At 45.5% G+C, this 18,945-nt stretch overlaps 1 protein-coding gene across 1 annotated transcript in view; it reads right to left on the bottom strand.

Moving 5' to 3' along the window:
* Positions 1-1,245: 1,245 nt before the first annotated feature.
* Positions 1,246-18,945, bottom strand: part of LOC142905588 (exosome complex exonuclease RRP44-like) — a 171,051-nt gene continuing 153,351 nt past the window's right edge. Inside the window, exon 7 of the mRNA XM_076052214.1 lies at positions 1,246-1,270. Within this exon, the coding sequence (XP_075908329.1) occupies positions 1,246-1,270 (25 nt within the window). The remainder of the gene's footprint in view (positions 1,271-18,945) is intronic.

Genomic DNA, 18,945 nt, shown 5'->3' with positions numbered 1-18,945 from the left:
CCTGCTGTCCACCGCAAGTGTAAGCCGCCCCCCCCCATACCTCCCACACCAGGTTTTATCCACTGCTGGACTGATGCGTTTCTATTGTGGATGCAGGTGGCTGACGGAGGAGAGTGCGAAGTGTTTGTTCTGGGATATTCTTTGATTTTAATTGTAGTGATTCAATTAATTGATTGAACAATTGCTTAAGGGTGAATTACGTGATGTGTTATTGGCAGTGAGTTGTGCTGGCTGGTTCAGTCTCGTTGACAAGGCCATTATGAACCCTCTTAGTCTGGAATGTCCTACTTCCAGCCGTACGTGCTGTTGCGACCCACAGACTCCTCACATACAATGAGGGAAAAAAGAATTCGATCCCCTGCTGATTTTGTACGTTTTCCCACTGACAAAGAAATGATCAGTCTATAATTTTAATGGTAGGTTTATTTGAACAGTGAGAGACAGAATAACAACAAAAAAATCCAGAAAAACGCATGTCAAAAATGTTATTAAATTGATTTGCATTTTAATGAGGGAAATAAGTATGTGACCCCCTCTCAATCAGAAAGATTTCTGGCTCCCAGATGTCTTTGATACAGGTAACGAGCTGAGATTACAACAGGGGAAGAACATGCAAAGTCCACAAACTCTCACATACACGCCAAGACTAAGATCCCCCCATGTAACAGACTGTTGGGTAAGTGCCGTTATGAGCACTTATGCAGGCCAGCACAGCATATGGGGTTTGTCTCTGCCAGTGCTGATGTTTTCACAATGCACCAAGTACTCATTTGAGGCCGAGGGTAGGTCCAGGAATGGTTCAGATAATTGCCACTGGTGTTGGCCATGAGCAGGAATTATGCCAGGATTTATGGCTTCATAGTACACCTCGCTAACCCGCTGCACTAACGCTCCCCGTAAACATCGGTAACATAAACAAACAACAGCTCGTACAAATACAAGAACAAATACAAGAACCCCCCCCCCCCCCCATAAGGTACATCGTGTTGTTTTGATTTCACGACTCGGCGCAACTCGCGAATACTCAAAGCGAGATGCTCGTGTTTAGTAAACAGGTGTCCAGTAGTCAATCCGTGTTTACTAAAATCTCGTGGTTGGTAAATTCGCGGTTGGAAATGGATTCCTGTACATGTATGCCTCTATTTACGAAAGGGATGCGTTCTTCTGAAAACGCACGCAAAACAAAATATCGTAAATCGGAATGGCCTTTCCCATTAATTGAATACGAAAAACTTGCGATGTGTTTCAGACAGTCATTTCTGCTATGCTCCTACACCCAAAATATACACCAATATTTCACAATACAAAAAATAATTAAGAACAAATATTATAACGGTTGAATAACAATCAATTTAAGACAAAAATAATTAACATCTTCAAGGAACTCACCAAAAGATCTGCATGTTGGAGTGACTGGAGAGGTGACGAGGCGTTACTTTTGCACTATGGGGATACCGTGACACTGTCGTGGATGGATGACAGCTTCTTGCTTGATGATCTCATGGCACGTGCCATGTGATATATTGTTTCCGCTGAAATTCTATTTCGTAAGTCGAAAAGTATCCTTAATTTGTCAATTTCGTTTTCACTAAATTTCGTGAATGGAACATTCGCAAATCAAAACACAAAGATTTGCTGTACAACCAATATAGAATGTTGGGCCAAGTGCTGTCGTCAAGCACCTAATACAGAAAATAAAAAACACGTGCATTCATGCACAACCACGTACAAATACATGTGACCATTATAAGCACATGCTTTCAACAGAAATTACAAATGTTATATATTGTGCTTTAATGATTACATTTTAGATTAGTGTGTCTTAATATTACACAGTAAATATCTTCAAGGACCACTCTTACAGTCCCATCATCACCACCATCATCACCAAATGTATCATTATCATCATCCCAACCATCTGTATAATCAATCACCATCTGTATCATCACCACCAAAGCAAAGACCCCCTTATAGCCCGAATAGACTGTTGGGGCAAGTGCTGTTAGCGAGTACCTGTGAAGGCCAGCATGGCACAAGAGGGGTGGGTGGCCAACGCCACGCCCGGCCGCCTTTGTCTCCCCAGTAGTGATGTTTACACCACACCAGGTACTCATTTGAGGCTGAGTCGACCTAGGGGAGGCCCATGACCGGTTCAGAGAGTCGTTACCTGCATTGGGCATGAGCGAGAATTTAACTCGGGTCGCCGGGTTCATAGCGCAGCGTGCTAAACGCTACACTACCGCTACCCACCACCTGTATCACCATCATCTTCCAGAGTTAATACATTTCATGTCAATAGCTGGAAATGCTTGTATTTGTAATAAAAAAAATGCATAAGTAGTTGTCACTCACTCACCCACACTCAAACGGTCAGAAAGGACTGAAAGATGAAATATCTTCAGAACCCTACATCCTGAAACTAAATTAATTATTTCAATTTTACCAAGTAAGGCCCACTAAGCTATATCGCACACTCAGGAGTCCTGATTCCACTTCTGGGAGTCTCAAGTCCAACGCCATGGAATTGTATATGTTTAAACATGTGCGTGCATGTGTGTTTGTGTGCACGTATGTGTGCATGCATGCCTTCATATACGCATGCGTGTATGCACGTGCGTATGTAAAATAACTTTAGCCATGACATTTGGGATATATTAGTTTTAGGGTTAAGAGCTTTGCGCACGCAAACAGGTGGGTGTGTTAACTCACCAGTGTGTAGCTCACCTCACTGGTGAGCTGGTGTGTAAGCTATCTAATCTGTAAGCTTACGACTGTGTGTGTGCACACTAGTGTGTAAGCTCACTGATGTGTAAACCTGCTGGTGTGTGCTCTTTGGTGTGTGGCCTCACTAATGTGCAGAACATTTTGTGGAAGCTCACTAGTGTTCTTGCACACGAGTGTGCCGGTGAGTGTGACGGTGTGCGGTGTGTGTAAGTGAGTGTGTGTGAGTGTGCGGTGAGTGTGTGTAAATGTGTGTGAGTGTGTGTGAGTGAGTGTGTGTGAGTGAATGAGTGCGGTGTGTGTGTGAGTGTGTGTGAATGCGGTGTGAGTGCGGTGTGTGTGAAAGTGCAGTCAGTGTGCCGGTAAGTGAGTGCGTGGTGAGTGTGCAGTGAGGGTGTGTGAATGTGCAGTCAGAGTGCCGGTAAGTGAGTGCGTGGTGAGTGTGCGGTGAGTGTGCGGTGAGTGTGGGTGAATGTGCAGTCAGAGTGCCGGTAAGTGAGTGCGTGGTGAGTGTTCGGTGTGTGTGAAAGTGCAGTCAGTGTGCCGGTAAGTGAGTGCGTGGTGAGTGTGCGGTGAATGTGCGGTGAGTGTGTGTCAATGTGCAGTCAGTGTGCCGGTAAGTGAGTGCGTGGTGAGAGCGGTGTGTGAGTGTGCAGCCAGTGTGCCGGTAAGTGAGTGCGTGGTGAGTGTGCGGTGTGTGAGTGTGCAGTGAGTGCCAGTGTGCGAGTGTGCCGGTAAGTGAGTGTGCGGTGAATGTGGTGTGTGTGAGTGTGCCGGTGAGTGTGTGGTGAGTGTGTGGCTTGACGTGTCTCCGTATCAGTCTTACTCAGCCACCCCCTTACTTGCCCACGCGTAGATCCGTCCTGCCCACCAGACAGCTACATGCGATTCAAATGTCCACGTACACATGACATCACATTGCGATGCGCATGTGTGACATACATGTGCCACGTGTTGCACACACTACGCACGTCCCATGCACAAAGGGCATGCCTTACAAGTGATGACCACGCGATGCAGGTGCTTGCCTTGTAGATGTCACGTACCCGTGACGCACGTGGCCCGTGCGCGTGACGCGCGTGCTCCGCGCTGCCGTGTGCTTTGACCAGGGCCGTCCATAGGGGGTGCGTGGGCCCCCCCCCGATGCCTTCAAACTAAACCGGAAGCATTACATGTGACACTGATGTCTACACGTGGGGCCTCCCCCGAAGCGCGGGACCCGGGATAGTCGGTCCAATTTGTCGGACACTCGGGGACAACTCTTGATTTGGCATACGCGACGCGCATGTTGTGTGCGCTGTGCGTGGGGTGACTGGCCCGATGTGCGTGCCAGGCAGGGCAAGGGGGACTGCCATTGATTGTGTCGAGACCTTTTGTATGGGTGACGAGATGAACGCCCAATTCAATGCAGGCCGCCACACAAGGGCTGCACATTTCAATGTTGAGCAGGCCCCTGTGTGTCCGTGCGTGTGGGTCCCTGTGTGTTGTTTCTGTGTGCGTTATGTGAGGGTAGCAGTGACGCAGTGATAGTACGCTACGCTCCGAACCCCGCAAACATGCGAGTTGGAGTCCCGCTCATGGCCAACACCAATAACGATTATTTATCTGAACTGGTCCTGGGTCGATTCAATCTCAAATGAATACCTGGAGCGGTGTGTGTATACGTCACCACTTGGGAGACAAAGGCGGCCGGGTGTGGTGTTGGCCACCTACCCCCTGGTATACCATGCCGACCTTCATTGGTGCTTGCGAACAGCACTTGCCACAACAGTCTGTTAAGGCTATATGGGGGATCTTCGTCTCTGTAGTGGGAAACTCGTAGGTGTGTGCATGTGTGGAGGGAAACCTGTACTGCTGTCGTACGTTGTGACCGGGCGAGGCCAATTTCCGTCCTCATGGTCGGCCACGGCGTCCTGGTCTTCGTACTGCTGCTTGTTTTTGCCTGTAATGACACCCAACATGGACAACCCCATCACCTGCGTTCAAACAAGTGTTACACACTATGAACAACATGCGCAATAAAGCAACCACAAAGCACATACACTTTTAAATATAAAAGCACTGGGGGTCTAGTACTGTAGTCACCAATCCGTGTGTATTATTTATTTATTTGTTGGTCATTCTGATGGCAGGACAAACAGAAGCTGCATCCATAACTTCTCAATCCGCACAGTCCCAGGCCAAGGTCCATTCGTGGAATTAATACAAATATTTACTTATTAGAGGGTGTTTTTGTTTGTTTGGGTTAGATCGCGTAAATCTTAGTCAAGTTTGTCACGTAAACAAAACATGCCAATTAGTGACTGTTTCAGCACATCGGTGTGTTGGAGAGTAAACCCACAACATTTACAATTCAAGTACCGTGACGTTTCGCCTGTAACTACAACAACAACCCGCCTCGTCAGGTGACAGCCAGAGTTGTGGTGAAATCCTTCCCCTGTTTCGGTCTTTAATAGACGTAGACGGGGGATAAATGTGACGTCGTCGCTTGTAAGCAGATCCGATACGAAGACGGGGGGGGGGGTAATGTATTGATGTAAATTACAATGGATATCTGTTATTGATTGGGTTATTCGCAGTTAATCAACATACATAATTGTTACTCCTGCTATTATGGATTGACTCAAGCAGCTAGCGAAGGATGCTAGGTTTAGTAATATATGTTATATATGTCGCTATTGTTAACTTTCAATCACATGTCTTATGATCACTGTTGCATTGTTTTTATAGCATTATTTTAGTAACTTCTAGAAAGGTTTAGTTTAGCCTGATTTTTACATAGTGGACACTGTGTGTGTGTGTGCTGCGAGCTGAGTGGTGGAGGTACCTGGCAACAGTTGAACCGAGCCCGCTCGGCCTCTTCATCCGTGGCGACCAGGGTACAATCCTTACTATATTCTTGGTTCTTTCAGGTAAAGTCACGTAGATAGAAAATAACAACAATAAAATAAAAATAAATTAAAATAAAAGCAAAAAACCCACGACGTTTCGATCGCAACACGTGATGAAGACCGCTTGTGTTGCCACCGAAACCTCGTGGGTTTTTTGCCTTAACTTAAAATGTTATTTTCTATCTACGTGACTTTACCGAAAGAACCAAAAATTATGAATTCCTGCAAGTTACGAAAGTTTAAAGTAAAAATTTGACAGTCGTGTAACTAATCAGGCCTGGAGGATACAGTGGACCACGTGGTTTCCGGGGTTCGTTACCTTAACAAGTGACGTCACTTCCTTAGCAACGGTCGATCGTTACAGACGGAGGTGGACGCGCGCTCTGTGTGCTTAAAGATCGCATTCGGGAGCACACTTCAACAACGTTGTCAGTGAACATCGATAACGCGGTTAAATTACTTGGTAAACCTCATTGACAAACATCCGTGAGGTTGAACACTTCATTAACACAGTTAACGAAATCTATTGACAAAACGTGACCATCCGTGACTTCTCGTTCTGCCTTCAAGGCGATGTCTTCCGTGAGTACATCCACACGCGCGCTGTATCAGGATAACATTAATCTGAGAGAACATCTATATGTGAATGTGTGTCTGTTCGAAATGTTTAATGATGAGGACGGTAATGATGATGGTGGTGGTGGTTGTAAGCTGTGATATGATTAGAGTCTCACGTGCGCTGCTGTGATTTTGTTGCAGGGTGGAGAGATGAGTAAGCCGACGGGAAGTGAGTACTGTAATTCCACACACAGACATACACACAGACACATGCACCTGTATACAAAGACAGATCCCCGTATAGCCTTAACAGACTATTGAGTCAAGTGCTGTTAGCGAGTTAGCACCTATGATGGGGTGGGTGGTCAGCACCGCATCCGGATGCCTTTGTCTCCCCACATTTGATGTTTATATGTTGCACGAGGTACTATTTTAAGTTTGAGTAGATGTAGGGGACGCACACGACCGGTTTTATTTATTAGTCACTGATGGTTGTGAATGGGAATCGAACTCAGGTCGATCCCCACAGACACAACTGCTCCCAACCACTTATACAGACACTGCACATAGACACAAACAAAGACAGAAATCTTGTGTATAGCCTTGAAACACTGTAGGAGCAAGTGCTGTTAGTGAGCACCTATGACGGCCGGCACCGCACACAAGGGGTGGGTTGCCAGCACCACACTTGTCCGTCTTTGTCTCCCAAGTGGCGATGTTTACACACCGTATCAGATACTTATTTGAGGCTGAGTGGACCTAGGGGAGGCCCCTAACCGACTCAGATAACAACAACAGCCCTCATTCGCCACTAAGTGACAGAGACGTCACCATGGCGCTTGTGCCAGGCCTGGTGCACTCCGAGGCCACTTGAAGTGTCGAAGGCTTGCCGACAGGAGATCAGGAGACAGACCCCAGTGCGATGGGTTGACTGACTGAGATGACTGGCAGACGCACCACTTTTGCATCCTACTGTGCCAACTTGCTGCGTTTTAGTCATCCAGTGCACCGTCTGTTGTTGTGAGCGTCGCTCCTCTCACCCTCCTTTTTTGCTTGAGGGCAACTGCCACCAACTTCCCATAAGCATCCTTCACGAGCTTCCTCCATAGAGGCAGATCTTGACACCAGTGGTACCAGTCTTTGGCAAGTCCACTTAGTTCCGTATCCTCCTGTACTGCATCAGTCCATCTCTTCTCCAGGCCGTGCCACGCCCATTTAGCCCCCTCTATCTGGAAAAACAGAGGCTGCTTGGGGATGCGGTGGCTGAGCAAGCAGGCTACATGACCCAGGCAATGCAGCCCTGCCCACCAGTGGAGCTCACTGTGAGCTGTTCACACATTCCAGCCTAGTTAAACCCAGGGTGGATCGTAGGCAGGCCAGTCTGAAAGTGTAAAGCTGGTTCAGATTTTTCATTTATTCTATCATTGGCCAAGAAGACCCAGCGTTTTGTGTCGAGTGACAGACCAGGTAGATACCCCAAAGTGTTACGAAGCTGATGAAAATATGCCACTTGACCGATTCGGAGTGAGACCTCTGCTGCCAAACCAGAATTTTTGCATAAGCACACTATCCAGGTACGTAAACTTCTCTCTACAATTACCCCATCACTCAAGAGTAGTTGAGGGGGCGGAGTATTAAATTACGCAAAATACTCAGGCGGGTGCTTAGTTTTGGTGGGGCTGATGGTAAGGCACCACCTCTTTGTCACACGCTCCAGGCTTAGCAGCAGAACCTCCAACTATCTTTCAGTGTGAGCATCAACTTCCAAATGATCAGTGTACATAACATGGTTGACCAGTAGGGAGCCATCCCTTGACCTCACCCAGGCATCAATCAGCCTCCCATTGTATCTGTAGCAAATATTAAAAAATCCACCGGTACAGCCATAAAAAAAAACTTCTCGAACTATGTGGTCGAAAATGATGCTAAATAATGTGTCAGCCAGAGTAGATCCCTGTCGCACCCCACTGTAAACAGGAAATTGCTCTGACTCCTGGGCACGCAACTTTATCCGGGCCTGCCCACCATCGTGAAGGTCCTTAATGATTGTGAGCAGAGGGTTAGGGACTCCGGAAATACGAGTAACAATCCAGAGCCCTGGCCTACTGATTGTATCATAGGCCTTGACCAGGTCGGCGCTGCAACACTACACATGTAACGCATGGATTTGTTACACCGTTCAACCACACACACAGACACATTTTAATTAAAACAAGTCCCTGATTTGTAAAAAAAAGAATCAGAGTACCAGTCATCAAATAGGCAATTGACACTTGGTCCAAAGAATATGTGATACTGTAATAGAAATACATGAATAGCTAAATTCAGAATTTAGGTTAATAAGGCATAACCCAGTGCACAATATGACATTCATGAAAAGACAAACAGTGCAACAAAGGAAATAAGCTTTCAGTCTGTATCAGACGGTCTCAGACGCTAGTGTTGAGAAGGTGACATGGCAGGCGTTTAGAAACCCGCAGTGCCGGCAGATGTAAAGTCGTTACACACAGTGTCTTTCGAACAATACAACAGTCAGGTGCTTGATGCAGCTGGTGACTTTCCAGATGTGGTGGGGTATTGACGATGTGTAGAACGATGCAATTCTACTTCTTTCTCGAATGTCAGGTGTTGTCGGGCTTTGACGATGTGTAGCACGATGGATTTCCTTCAGTATCCAACGTATAGAGGTGTCTTCACCATGATAATTATTCACAGGCTTGTTGGTTTACAGTGACGTTTTTTCTAAACTCATATGATTCATGGCACGTGACCTTGCAGCACAGTTTTGAGCAATGCCTTTCCTTCTCCAAGAGACACACATGTATCCTCTCTTTCTGTAAAACTCACTTTAAGTCTTCTTAATTTCACTTGCCATATGTATCGGCTCAATATAAAGTGACAAATGCAAATCTTAAACTTTGCTTTTAAAATCTCCACTGTTTTACCACTATACCGTCTCCACTGCTTAACCACTATACCTCTGAGTGGTTACTCAGCGTTTCAGCCATTCTCGTGCAAGGAATGACTTCTGTTGAGAGCAACCTCACATGCACGGGAGCACATGCTATCCAGCCAACATAAACATTAGGGTTGCCCCTGGCTCTCTGGCCCCTTTGGGCACCCTCCTCTTCTCCTCCCTTTATCTTTTCTAACGTAGCCCACTAATATACTAATTGTATGAATGGACCAGTGTATAAGAATTAATAGTGTATTTCTTATCCAATTCATGTTCTCTCTTGTGAAACAATGGACATCTTTTAAATTTAGCCAGACCTCCACAGCTTGCCCATAAATCCATCTTACTTTTTCTGAGATAACGGAAGTTTTTCTATGTTTGGCCTGGAGTTTCCAGACCTCGCAAACTTAATATGGCCTCCCCAACCAGCCCATAATCCTAATGAAGTTATTTGGAGGAGGAGGTGTCTCCGGCACATGAGTCAACCTCCAGACCTCCCTACAGTGTTATCATTGTTACATCGGTCTCAAGTTAAGTTAGATTCCTGTCAATGGTGCCAAGTTTCTTTACCAAAATAACATACAGGAAATACGCCTTTTGGCGTCCTCTGGTCTAACACCGTTTGAGACGAGGCTCAAAAGAAAGCTGTCCCTGGTGTGGACCAATCAGTTTCAAGGACAATGCATATATTATCAGAGTATGTTTTTTGTTTGCATTCTGACCACAAGCATCATGGTTAATGCAGACATGATTCCTTGTAAAAGGTTTCAGTTTGGTGTTTTAACATCTTAACACCTGTTTTGTTGCCAGTAAAAACGGGAAAACCTATTATCATACAGGAAATACTCAAATACCCATTAACGAATCAATTGTGGTGCTGCTCTCTCCTCCCCATGTGACTCCCCAGACCGTCGCTCGAAGAGGCAGCGAAAGAGGTTCCTCGTTGACACAAGACTAGAAGCTAAGCGCCAGATTCTGGAGCTTGAGATGATCCTGCTGGATCATTGTGCACAGCAGCAGGCCAAATATCAGCGGGAGCTGCTGCAATTCCAGAACAGCACCGAGCTGAAGAGCTTCATCATCCACCACCAGCAGCAGCAGCAGCAAAAGGCAGAAGAGCAGCAGCAGGCAGAAGTCAGCACCAATAATGAGGATGTGAAGCAGACAATGCAGAATAGCAACAAGGTTGAGAACGAGATCGAAGAGATGGAGAAAGTGGGGGAGAGAAATGGTATGAAGAAAAAACGTGGGAGTAGGAAGAAACATAAGAACAAGAAGAAAGTTCTGGAGGAGACAGTGAAAGAAGAGGTGGCTGAGAGAGAGGGGAGTGAGGGAGAGCCCATGCAGGAAGTGGTGGAGGTTGGGACGATTGAGGTAGAGATGATTGAGGCAGTGGCTTTGGAGGATGTGATGAATGAGGTAGAGTTGAATAAGGTAGAGGTGTTAGAAGGAGATGGCAAGCGGGAATTAGCGAAGGAGGCAGAGGTAGCGGTGATTGAGGTAGAAGCAGTGGCCAAGCAGGAAGTGGTGAAATATATAGCGGCCAATGTCATAGAGGGGATTGAGAGAGATGCAAAACAGGTATTAGCAGAAGAGGTAGAGCCAAATGCGGTCGATCGGAATGAGGGAATGGCCAAACAGGAAGTGGCTAAGAAAGTTGATAATGTTGTGGAGACAAAGAAAGAGGGAGAGGATGGTCTTCAGAGGAAACGTAGGAATAGGAAGCTACGAAGGACTGATATGAAAGTGCGGGAAGTAGAAGAGATGAAGGAAAACGAGATTGAGGGAGAGGGGAATGATGGAGAGCCCAAGAAGGAAGTGGCGAGTGAGGTAGAGGTAGTGGTGATTGAGGTAGATGCAGTGGCCACACAGGAATTTGTGAAAGAGGTAGTGGCCAATGTCGTAGAAAGGATTGAGAGAGATGCCAAGGAGAACTTAGGGAAAGAGGTAGAGGAAAGTGAGGTAAATGGGAATAAGGGAATAGCCAAACAGGAAGTGGCTAAGAAAGTTGATAATGTTGTGGAGACAAAGAAAGAGGGAGAGGATGGTGTTCAGAGGAAACGTAGGAATAGGAATAAACACAAGAACAAGAAGAAAGTTCTGGAGACAGTGAAAGAAGAGGTGGCTGAGAGAGAGGGGAGTGAGGGAGAGCCCATGCAGGAAGTGGTGGAGGTTGGGACGATTGAGGTAGAGATGATTGAGGCAGTGGCTTTGGAGGATGTGATGAATGAGGTAGAGTTGAATAAGGTAGAGGTGTTAGAAGGAGATGGCAAGCGGGAATTAGCGAATGAGGCAGAGGTAGCGGTGATTGAGGTAGAAGCAGTGGCCAAGCAGGAAGTGGTGAAAGATATATCAGCCAATGTCATAGAGGGGATTGAGAGAGATGCAAAACAGGTATTAGCAGAAGAGGTAGAGCCAAATGAGGTCGATCGGAATGAGGGAATGGCCAAACAGGAATTGGCTAAGAAAGTTGATAATGTTGTGGAGACAAAGAAAGAGGGAGAGGATGGTCTTCAGAGGAAACGTAGGAATAGGAAGCTACGAAGGACTGATATGAAAGTGCGGGAAGTAGAAGAGATGAAGGAAAACGAGATTGAGGGAGAGGGGAATGATGGAGAGCCCAAGAAGGAAGTGGCGAGTGAGGTAGAGGTAGCGGTGATTGAGGTAGATGCAGTGGCCACACAGGAATTTGTGAAAGAGGTAGTGGCCAATGTCGTAGAAAGGATTGAGAGAGATGCCAAGGAGAACTTAGGGAAAGAGGTAGAGGCAAGTGAGGTAAATGGGAATGAGGGAATAGCCAAACAGGAAGTGGCTAAGAAAGTTGATAATGTTGTGGAGACAAAGATAGAGGGAGAGGATGGTGTTCAGAGGAAACGTAGGAATAGGAAGAAACACAAGAACAAGAAGAAAGTTCTGGAGACATTGAAAGAAGAGGTGGCTGAGAGAGAGGGGAGTGAGGGAGAGCCCATGCAGGAAGTGGTGGAGGTTGGGACGATTGAGGTAGAGATGATTGAGGCAGTGGCTTTGGAGGATGTGATGAATGAGGTAGAGTTTAATAAGGTAGAGGTGTTAGAAGGAGATGGCAAGCGGGAATTAGCGAATGAGGCAGAGGTAGCGGTGATTGAGGTAGAAGCAGTGGCCAAGCAGGAAGTGGTGAAAGATATAGCGGCCAATGTCATAGAGGGGATTGAGAGAGATGCAAAACAGGTATTAGCAGAAGAGGTAGAGCCAAATGAAGTCGATGGGAATGAGGGAATGGCCAAACAGGAAGTGGCGGAGAAAGTTGAGAATGTTTTGGAAACAAAGAAAGAGGGAGAGGATTGTGTTCAGAGGAAACATAGGAATAGGAAGCTACGAAGGATTGAGATGAAAGTTCGGGAAGTAGGAGAGATGAAGGTAAACGAGATTGAGAGAGAGCGGAATGATGTAGAGCTCAAGAAGGAAGTGGCGAGTGAGGTAGAGGCAAATGAGGTAGAGGTAGCGGTGATTGAGGTAGATGCAGTAGCCACACAGGAATTTGTGAAAGAGGTAGTGGCCAATGTCATAGAAGGGATTGAGAGAGATGCCAAGGAGGACTTAGGGAAAGAGGTAGAAGCAAATGAGGTAGATGGGAATGAGGGAATAGCCAAACAGGAAGTGGCTAAGAAAGTTGATAATGTTGTGGAGACAAAGAAAGAGGGAGAGGATGGTGTTCAGAGGAAACGTAGGAATAGGAAGCTACGAAGGACTGAGACGAAAGTGCGGGAAGTAGAAGAGATGAAGGAAAACGAGATTGAGGGAGAGGGGAATGATGGAGAGCCCAAGAAGGAAGTGGCGAGTGAGGTAGCGGTGATTGAGGTAGATGCAGTGGCTACACAGGAATTTGGGAAAGAGGTAGTGGCCAATGTCGTAGAAGTGATTGAGAGAGATGCCAAGGAGAACTTAGGGAAAGAGGTAGAGTCAAGTGAGGTAAATGGGAATAAGGGAATAGCCAAACAGGAAGTGGCTAAGAAAGTTGATAATGTTGTGGAGACAAAGAAAGAGGGAGAGGATGGTGTTCAGAGGAAACGTAGGAATAGGAATAAACACAAGAACAAGAAGAAAGTTCTGGAGACAGTGAAAGAAGAGGTGGCTGAGAGAGAGGGGAGTGAGGGAGAGCCCATGCAGGAAGTGGTGGAGGTTGGGACGATTGAGGTAGAGATGATTGAGGCAGTGGCTTTGGAGGATGTGATGAATGAGGTAGAGTTGAATAAGGTAGAGGTATTAGAAGGAGATGACAAGCAGGAATTAGCGAATGAGGCAGAGGTAGCGGTGATTGAGGTAGAAGCAGTGGCCAAGCAGGAAGTGGTGAAAGATATAGCAGCCAATGTCATAGAGGGGATTGAGAGAGATGCAAAACAGGTATTAGCAGAAGAGGTAGAGCCAAATGAGGTCGATCGGAATGAGGGAATGGCCAAACAGGAAGTGGCGGAGAAAGTTGAGAATATTGTGGAGACAAAGAAAGAGGGAGAGGATTGTGTTCAGAGGAAACGTAGGAATAGGAAGCTACGAAGGATTGAGATGAAAGTTCGGGAAGTAGAAGAGATGAAGGAAAACGAGATTGAGAGAGAGGGGAATGATGGAGAACCCAAGAAGGAAGTGGCGAGTGAGGTAGAGGCAAATGAGGTAGAGGTAGCGGTGATTGAGGTAGATGCAGTGGCCACACAGGAATTTGTGAAAGAGGTAGTGGCCAATGTTGTAGAAGGGATTGAGAGAGATGCCAAGGAGGACTTAGGGAAAGAGGTAGAGGCAAGTGAGGTAGATGGGAATGAGGGAATAGCCAAACAGGAAGTGGCTAAGAAAGTTGATGATGTTGTGGAGACAAAGAAAGAAGCAGAGGATGGTGATCAGAGGAAACGTAGGAATAGGAAGCTACGAAGGACTGAGATGAAATTTCGCGAAGTAGAAGAGATGAAGGAAAACGAGATTGAGGGAGAGTTGAATGATGTAGGGCCCAAGAAGGAAGTGGCGAGTGAGGTAGAGGTAGCAGTGATTGAGGTAGATGCAGTGGCCAAGCAGGAAGTGGTGAAAGAGGTTGTGGCCAATGTCGTAGAAGGGATTGCGAGACATACAAAGCAGGAATTGGTGAAACAGGTCGAGGCAATTCAGGTCGACACGATCGAAGAAAAGGCCATGCAGGTCTTGATCAATGAGGTAGACAAGAATGAGCTAAAGGCCAAACAGGAAATGGCAACAAAAGTTGAGAACGTGGTGGAGGAAATAAAGCAGGAAGGGGCAAATGAGGTTGAGGCATATGAAGTAGATGCCATCCAGGAAGTGGCAAAAGAGGTAGAGGAGATTGAGGGGGAGGCCAAGCAGGAGGTGGTTATGGAGGTAGAGCCGAATGAGTTAGAGGCGAATGACGTAGAGGTGATTGAGGTAGAAGTGAAGGTAGGGGATATTGAGGTGGAGGAGAGTGAGGCGATTTTGGTAGAGGCGAATGATGTAGAGGCAATAGAGGTAGACGCAAAAGAAGTAGGAGCTATTGAGTTAGAGGCAAATGAGGTAGAGCTGAAGGAGGTCGACACGATTGAAGACGATAAAAAGCAGGAAGTGGTGAATGAGGAAGGAAGATGTGAGCAACCTTGGAGGGCAGAGAGTGTTCAGGAAGAGAAGAAAGAGATTAAGCACATCCCATCTTCTAAGGGAGAGAGAAAGAACAGTTTCTGGCGTTGGGCAATTTGGAGCTTCATGTGCTGCACACGGCAGCTGGAGAAAGATGAAGAGGAGAATGAACGAGGAGGAGACAGAGGGAAGGAGCACCAAGACGAGGAGCTGGGAAACAAGAAGAAAGAAAAGTGGTGGAGACTCCACAGAGGGAGAAACTAGCGTGTTCTCCCAGACATAGACATTGAGACGTGGTTGTATGGACATGTATATTTATATATGTATATATACATTTCAGTTGAAATAAAAACGTACTTATGTTTCTTGAACTCGACTTCTGGTATAAAATATGTATTACCTAAGCTATCAACAGAAGGTTTGTACAGGATTAACTGCACTTGTGGCAAATGTTATGTTGGGCAAACAGGACAAATGATCAGCACGAGACTAAAAGAACATCAGAGAAATATTAAATACACACGTTTCAACAAGAACACTCAATCCACTGCTGGATAAAGCCCTCTCCATGCTGCGATTCCTCACATCCCTGTGATGTGGCAATCCATTCAACTCCTGTAAGCAACCTATTTTTATTTGACCAGGTAAGGCCCACTGAGATACATAGCTCTTTTCCAGAAGCAGCCTGGCCACATATGATTGCTCAACGAGGTGGCTTATGTGAAAATTAATAGCAGTCATTATCCCAACGTGACCATGGGGAGAACATGCAAACTCCAAATACGGGAGACCCTTGAATATCACGAGTTCATAGTTCGTGGTTTAGACCTATCGCCGGCAAGCTCTATGTATATCAATTTACCTATCATGGGGATTAGATTTGGTCTTTATTGGGTATACTGTACAAGGAAGTACTATATCATCGTGTGATATCGTGGTGGGGAGCAGGCGAGGGGATTATTTGTTTACTAGCCTTTTGCCCGTCCAAGCATGGGTGTATTGCAGTAAATCTGAAACTTGCAAGCGCAAAGCAGACCGCGAAGTGATATTCATTGCATCCATTTGTGTGCAATTTGTAAGCCCGCGGTGACAGACCTATTTCATTTAAAGGTTATAATCCCTTGTTCATCATGACGTTGTTTTTACTTAGATGTCTCAATAGCGTTATGGAGATCGCGTTACGTGAGGGTTCTGCCTTTGTAGTGAGTTTATAAGTTGACGCTTAGGAGGGGAGAGGAGGCACCTCGCCCCCCCCCCCCCCATGTGGAGTGATGTCACCCGCTAATTATTATCAATGGAGGGGGGTGTCCATTTGGAGGACGTCACCTGTTCATGATTAATAATGAGGGGGGGGGGGGTCCATGTAGAGGACGTAACCTGTTTATGATTATATTCTATGGGTCCTTTGGTAAAGCCACGTAGATAAAAAATAATAAAAATATCACGACGTTTCGATCGCAACACAAGCAATCGTCTTCAGGTCAGGTGAGAGAGAAAGTTGCTGAGACAAGGTCTTATATAGGCCTGAGATAGGTGCATCAAGGTAGGTTGGTGGAGCTAGAGATGGTCCAACCACAGAGGCTGGGACAGTGGTCTTTGTATTGTGAGTTTAGCAAACTCCTCCGCCATCTCAGTTGAGTACTCTCTATTAACTTATTAAATATTTAAACTTGTTATATACAATAGAACCCCTCTTAACGACCACCCCATGTTAACGAGTAATCCCTTAACGACAGGCCTCCATAGAGCCCAATGTTTACTGTATAGTAGTGGTGTATAATAGTGGAGTGCCTCTGTAGAGCCCAATGTGTTCCCTTACCGATCATTCCCATTGCTAGCGACGGGCTGCTGGTTTATTCTCCTTGACACGAGATCAGCAAGGTATCATGGTTCATGTGTGGCAGTTTCACCACCTGTACGCGATCACGACAGTCGATGCGGCTGACCGGGCCCCACGTTTGTGGTGAGGCACCACGGGGGCCAACGTTTTCATGGAGAAATTTGAAACTGATGCCATCCAGACTGCCACTCTACGCCCGACGTTATGGAAGAGGTACGTGGATGACACTTTTATCATCTGGCCACATGGCCGGCCTGCTCTAGACCAATTCCTCGACCACATCAATTCCATACACCCAGCCATCAGATTTACCATGGAAGTCGAAAAAGATGGCAAGCTACCCTTTGTGTATGTCCTTATTAAAAGGAGACCTGATGGTTCAATGAGCCACTCTGTCTACAGGAAAGCTACCCATATGGATGCTTACTTTAAACCGGATTCCCACCACCATTCATCCCAGAAGAACTCCCTCATCAAGACTCTATACTATAGTGCCCAATGCATTTCCGACCAGGAACACATTGCCAGTGAACTCAAGCACGTACACCAAGCTCTCAAGGCTAATGGTTACTCCGACTACACAATCCGCAAAGCCATCACTCCAGCAATGAAGAAGAATCCTCTTGAGGAGCCATTCAAAACCATCACCTTACCCTACATTGCGGGGGTCACAAAAAAGATCTCCAAAATCCTGAATAAACACTAGATCCAGGTCCGATTCAACACAGTACATAAAATCCGTGATCTGGTTCCGTCTGTAAAAGATGTGGTTCCAGACATACAGTACCCGGGCGTCTACAAACTAAGTTGCCTCTGTGGTAGCAGTTACATTGGAGAAAACAAACGACATATCTCGGACCGCATCCGTGAACATAAAGCAGACTTGAAACATGGTAGGACGAACACCTCAGCCATGGCAGATCACTGTTATAATTCAGTGGGCTCACATGACATTGACTTCTCCAAGACGGACGTTCTCTGCAAGCCATCCGGCTACCATGAGAGATTCGTTCATGAGGCCATCCACATATACAAACAGAGAGACAATTTCAACCGAGAAGATGGATTCTGGCTTAGTAACCATTGGAAAGATGTTATAAACCATTTCGGTTCTTAATTGATTGTATTTTATGGTGACTTTCAGACCGCAGTCCATTCGCTGGCACTGCCTCTTAATACCTTTCACACGACGGTCAATGGTATGGTTTATAGCATGTTATATAATAATAAATAGTATAACATTGTAATGTTTAACATAATTCATAAGGCAATATATAGTATCGTAATTGTATAGTGAATATACAGCAGTGTGGTATACAGTAGGGTTGGTAGAATAATACATAGTGTAAAATTACCAGTCTAACATTTCACAGTCTAAAGTATAGGGTAGTGTAAAGTAACGCATTGTATAATTCAAGGGTGGGTTTGTCTATGGTAGTGTATATTATGGTGAATAGTCGTGTAATGTTGGAAAATTTTAGTTGGAGACATATCAATATCATGCATAATGTTCGAGCTTACATTGGGCTGTGTATACGATATTATACAATGTAGTTTAGATTGGAAGGTATAACATTACAATGTATAGTAGTCTAGTTTATGGCATGGTTGTAACGCAACACAGGACAGAGCAGCGCATCGTGGCTGTTTCTCCCCCCTCCTCCGTTCCGAGCATGGATGGACTCGTCCGTCTGAACGAGGCTCGTCGCTCTCCATGGTGCTAACGTTTGAAAGAAGGAAAAAACCGCCACCCATTTTTTCGCCATAGGGCATTGTAATGTATAATGACTTTTTGTTAGTAGCTCAGCTGATGGGAGAGTATATAGAGTTTATTGATAACATTGATGTAGTTATATTTTAGTTGTATTAATTCGTTTACTATATGGTATTCATTATATAGTGTAGTGTATACCTAGTTACTTTATGTTTATAGCTCAACTTTTTGAAAAATATATTGAGTACATTTATTATATTGATGTAGTTTATACTTAGTTTTTTTTTCACATCGGTTTATTGTATGATAGTTGGGTAGTTGCAGTCCTTTAGCGTCCATATACTAAATGCCTCGCTTGATATGTAAACTTTGACTTTAATATAGCTATTTCCGTGACCAGTCGCATGCTAATCTCTCACATTAACATCATGCTAATCTCCCAGTTACATGCTAATTTCTGACTTTAACACCCTGCTGATCCAACACTTTAACACAGCTATTTCAATGCTAAATGATCCTGTTTGATAAGTAAACTCCTTTGTCAAGGCGCTTTACCTCTCACACCTAGCCTAAAAGGCGCTGCGAATCTTAGCAGCGTTCAATGAAGCGCTCTGCTGATTGGAGAGTATACAGAGTTTATTGATGACATTGATGTAGTTTATACTTAGTTTTTTTTCCACAT

This window comes from Petromyzon marinus, chromosome 55, assembly GCF_048934315.1.
Source record: "Petromyzon marinus isolate PM22_M1 ecotype Great Lakes invasive population chromosome 55, UKy_Petmar_22M1.pri1.0, whole genome shotgun sequence".
Classification (NCBI taxonomy): domain Eukaryota; kingdom Metazoa; phylum Chordata; class Hyperoartia; order Petromyzontiformes; family Petromyzontidae; genus Petromyzon; species Petromyzon marinus.
Note: the sequence above shows the minus strand (reverse complement) of the source record. Positions and strands in the feature narration are given on the sequence as shown.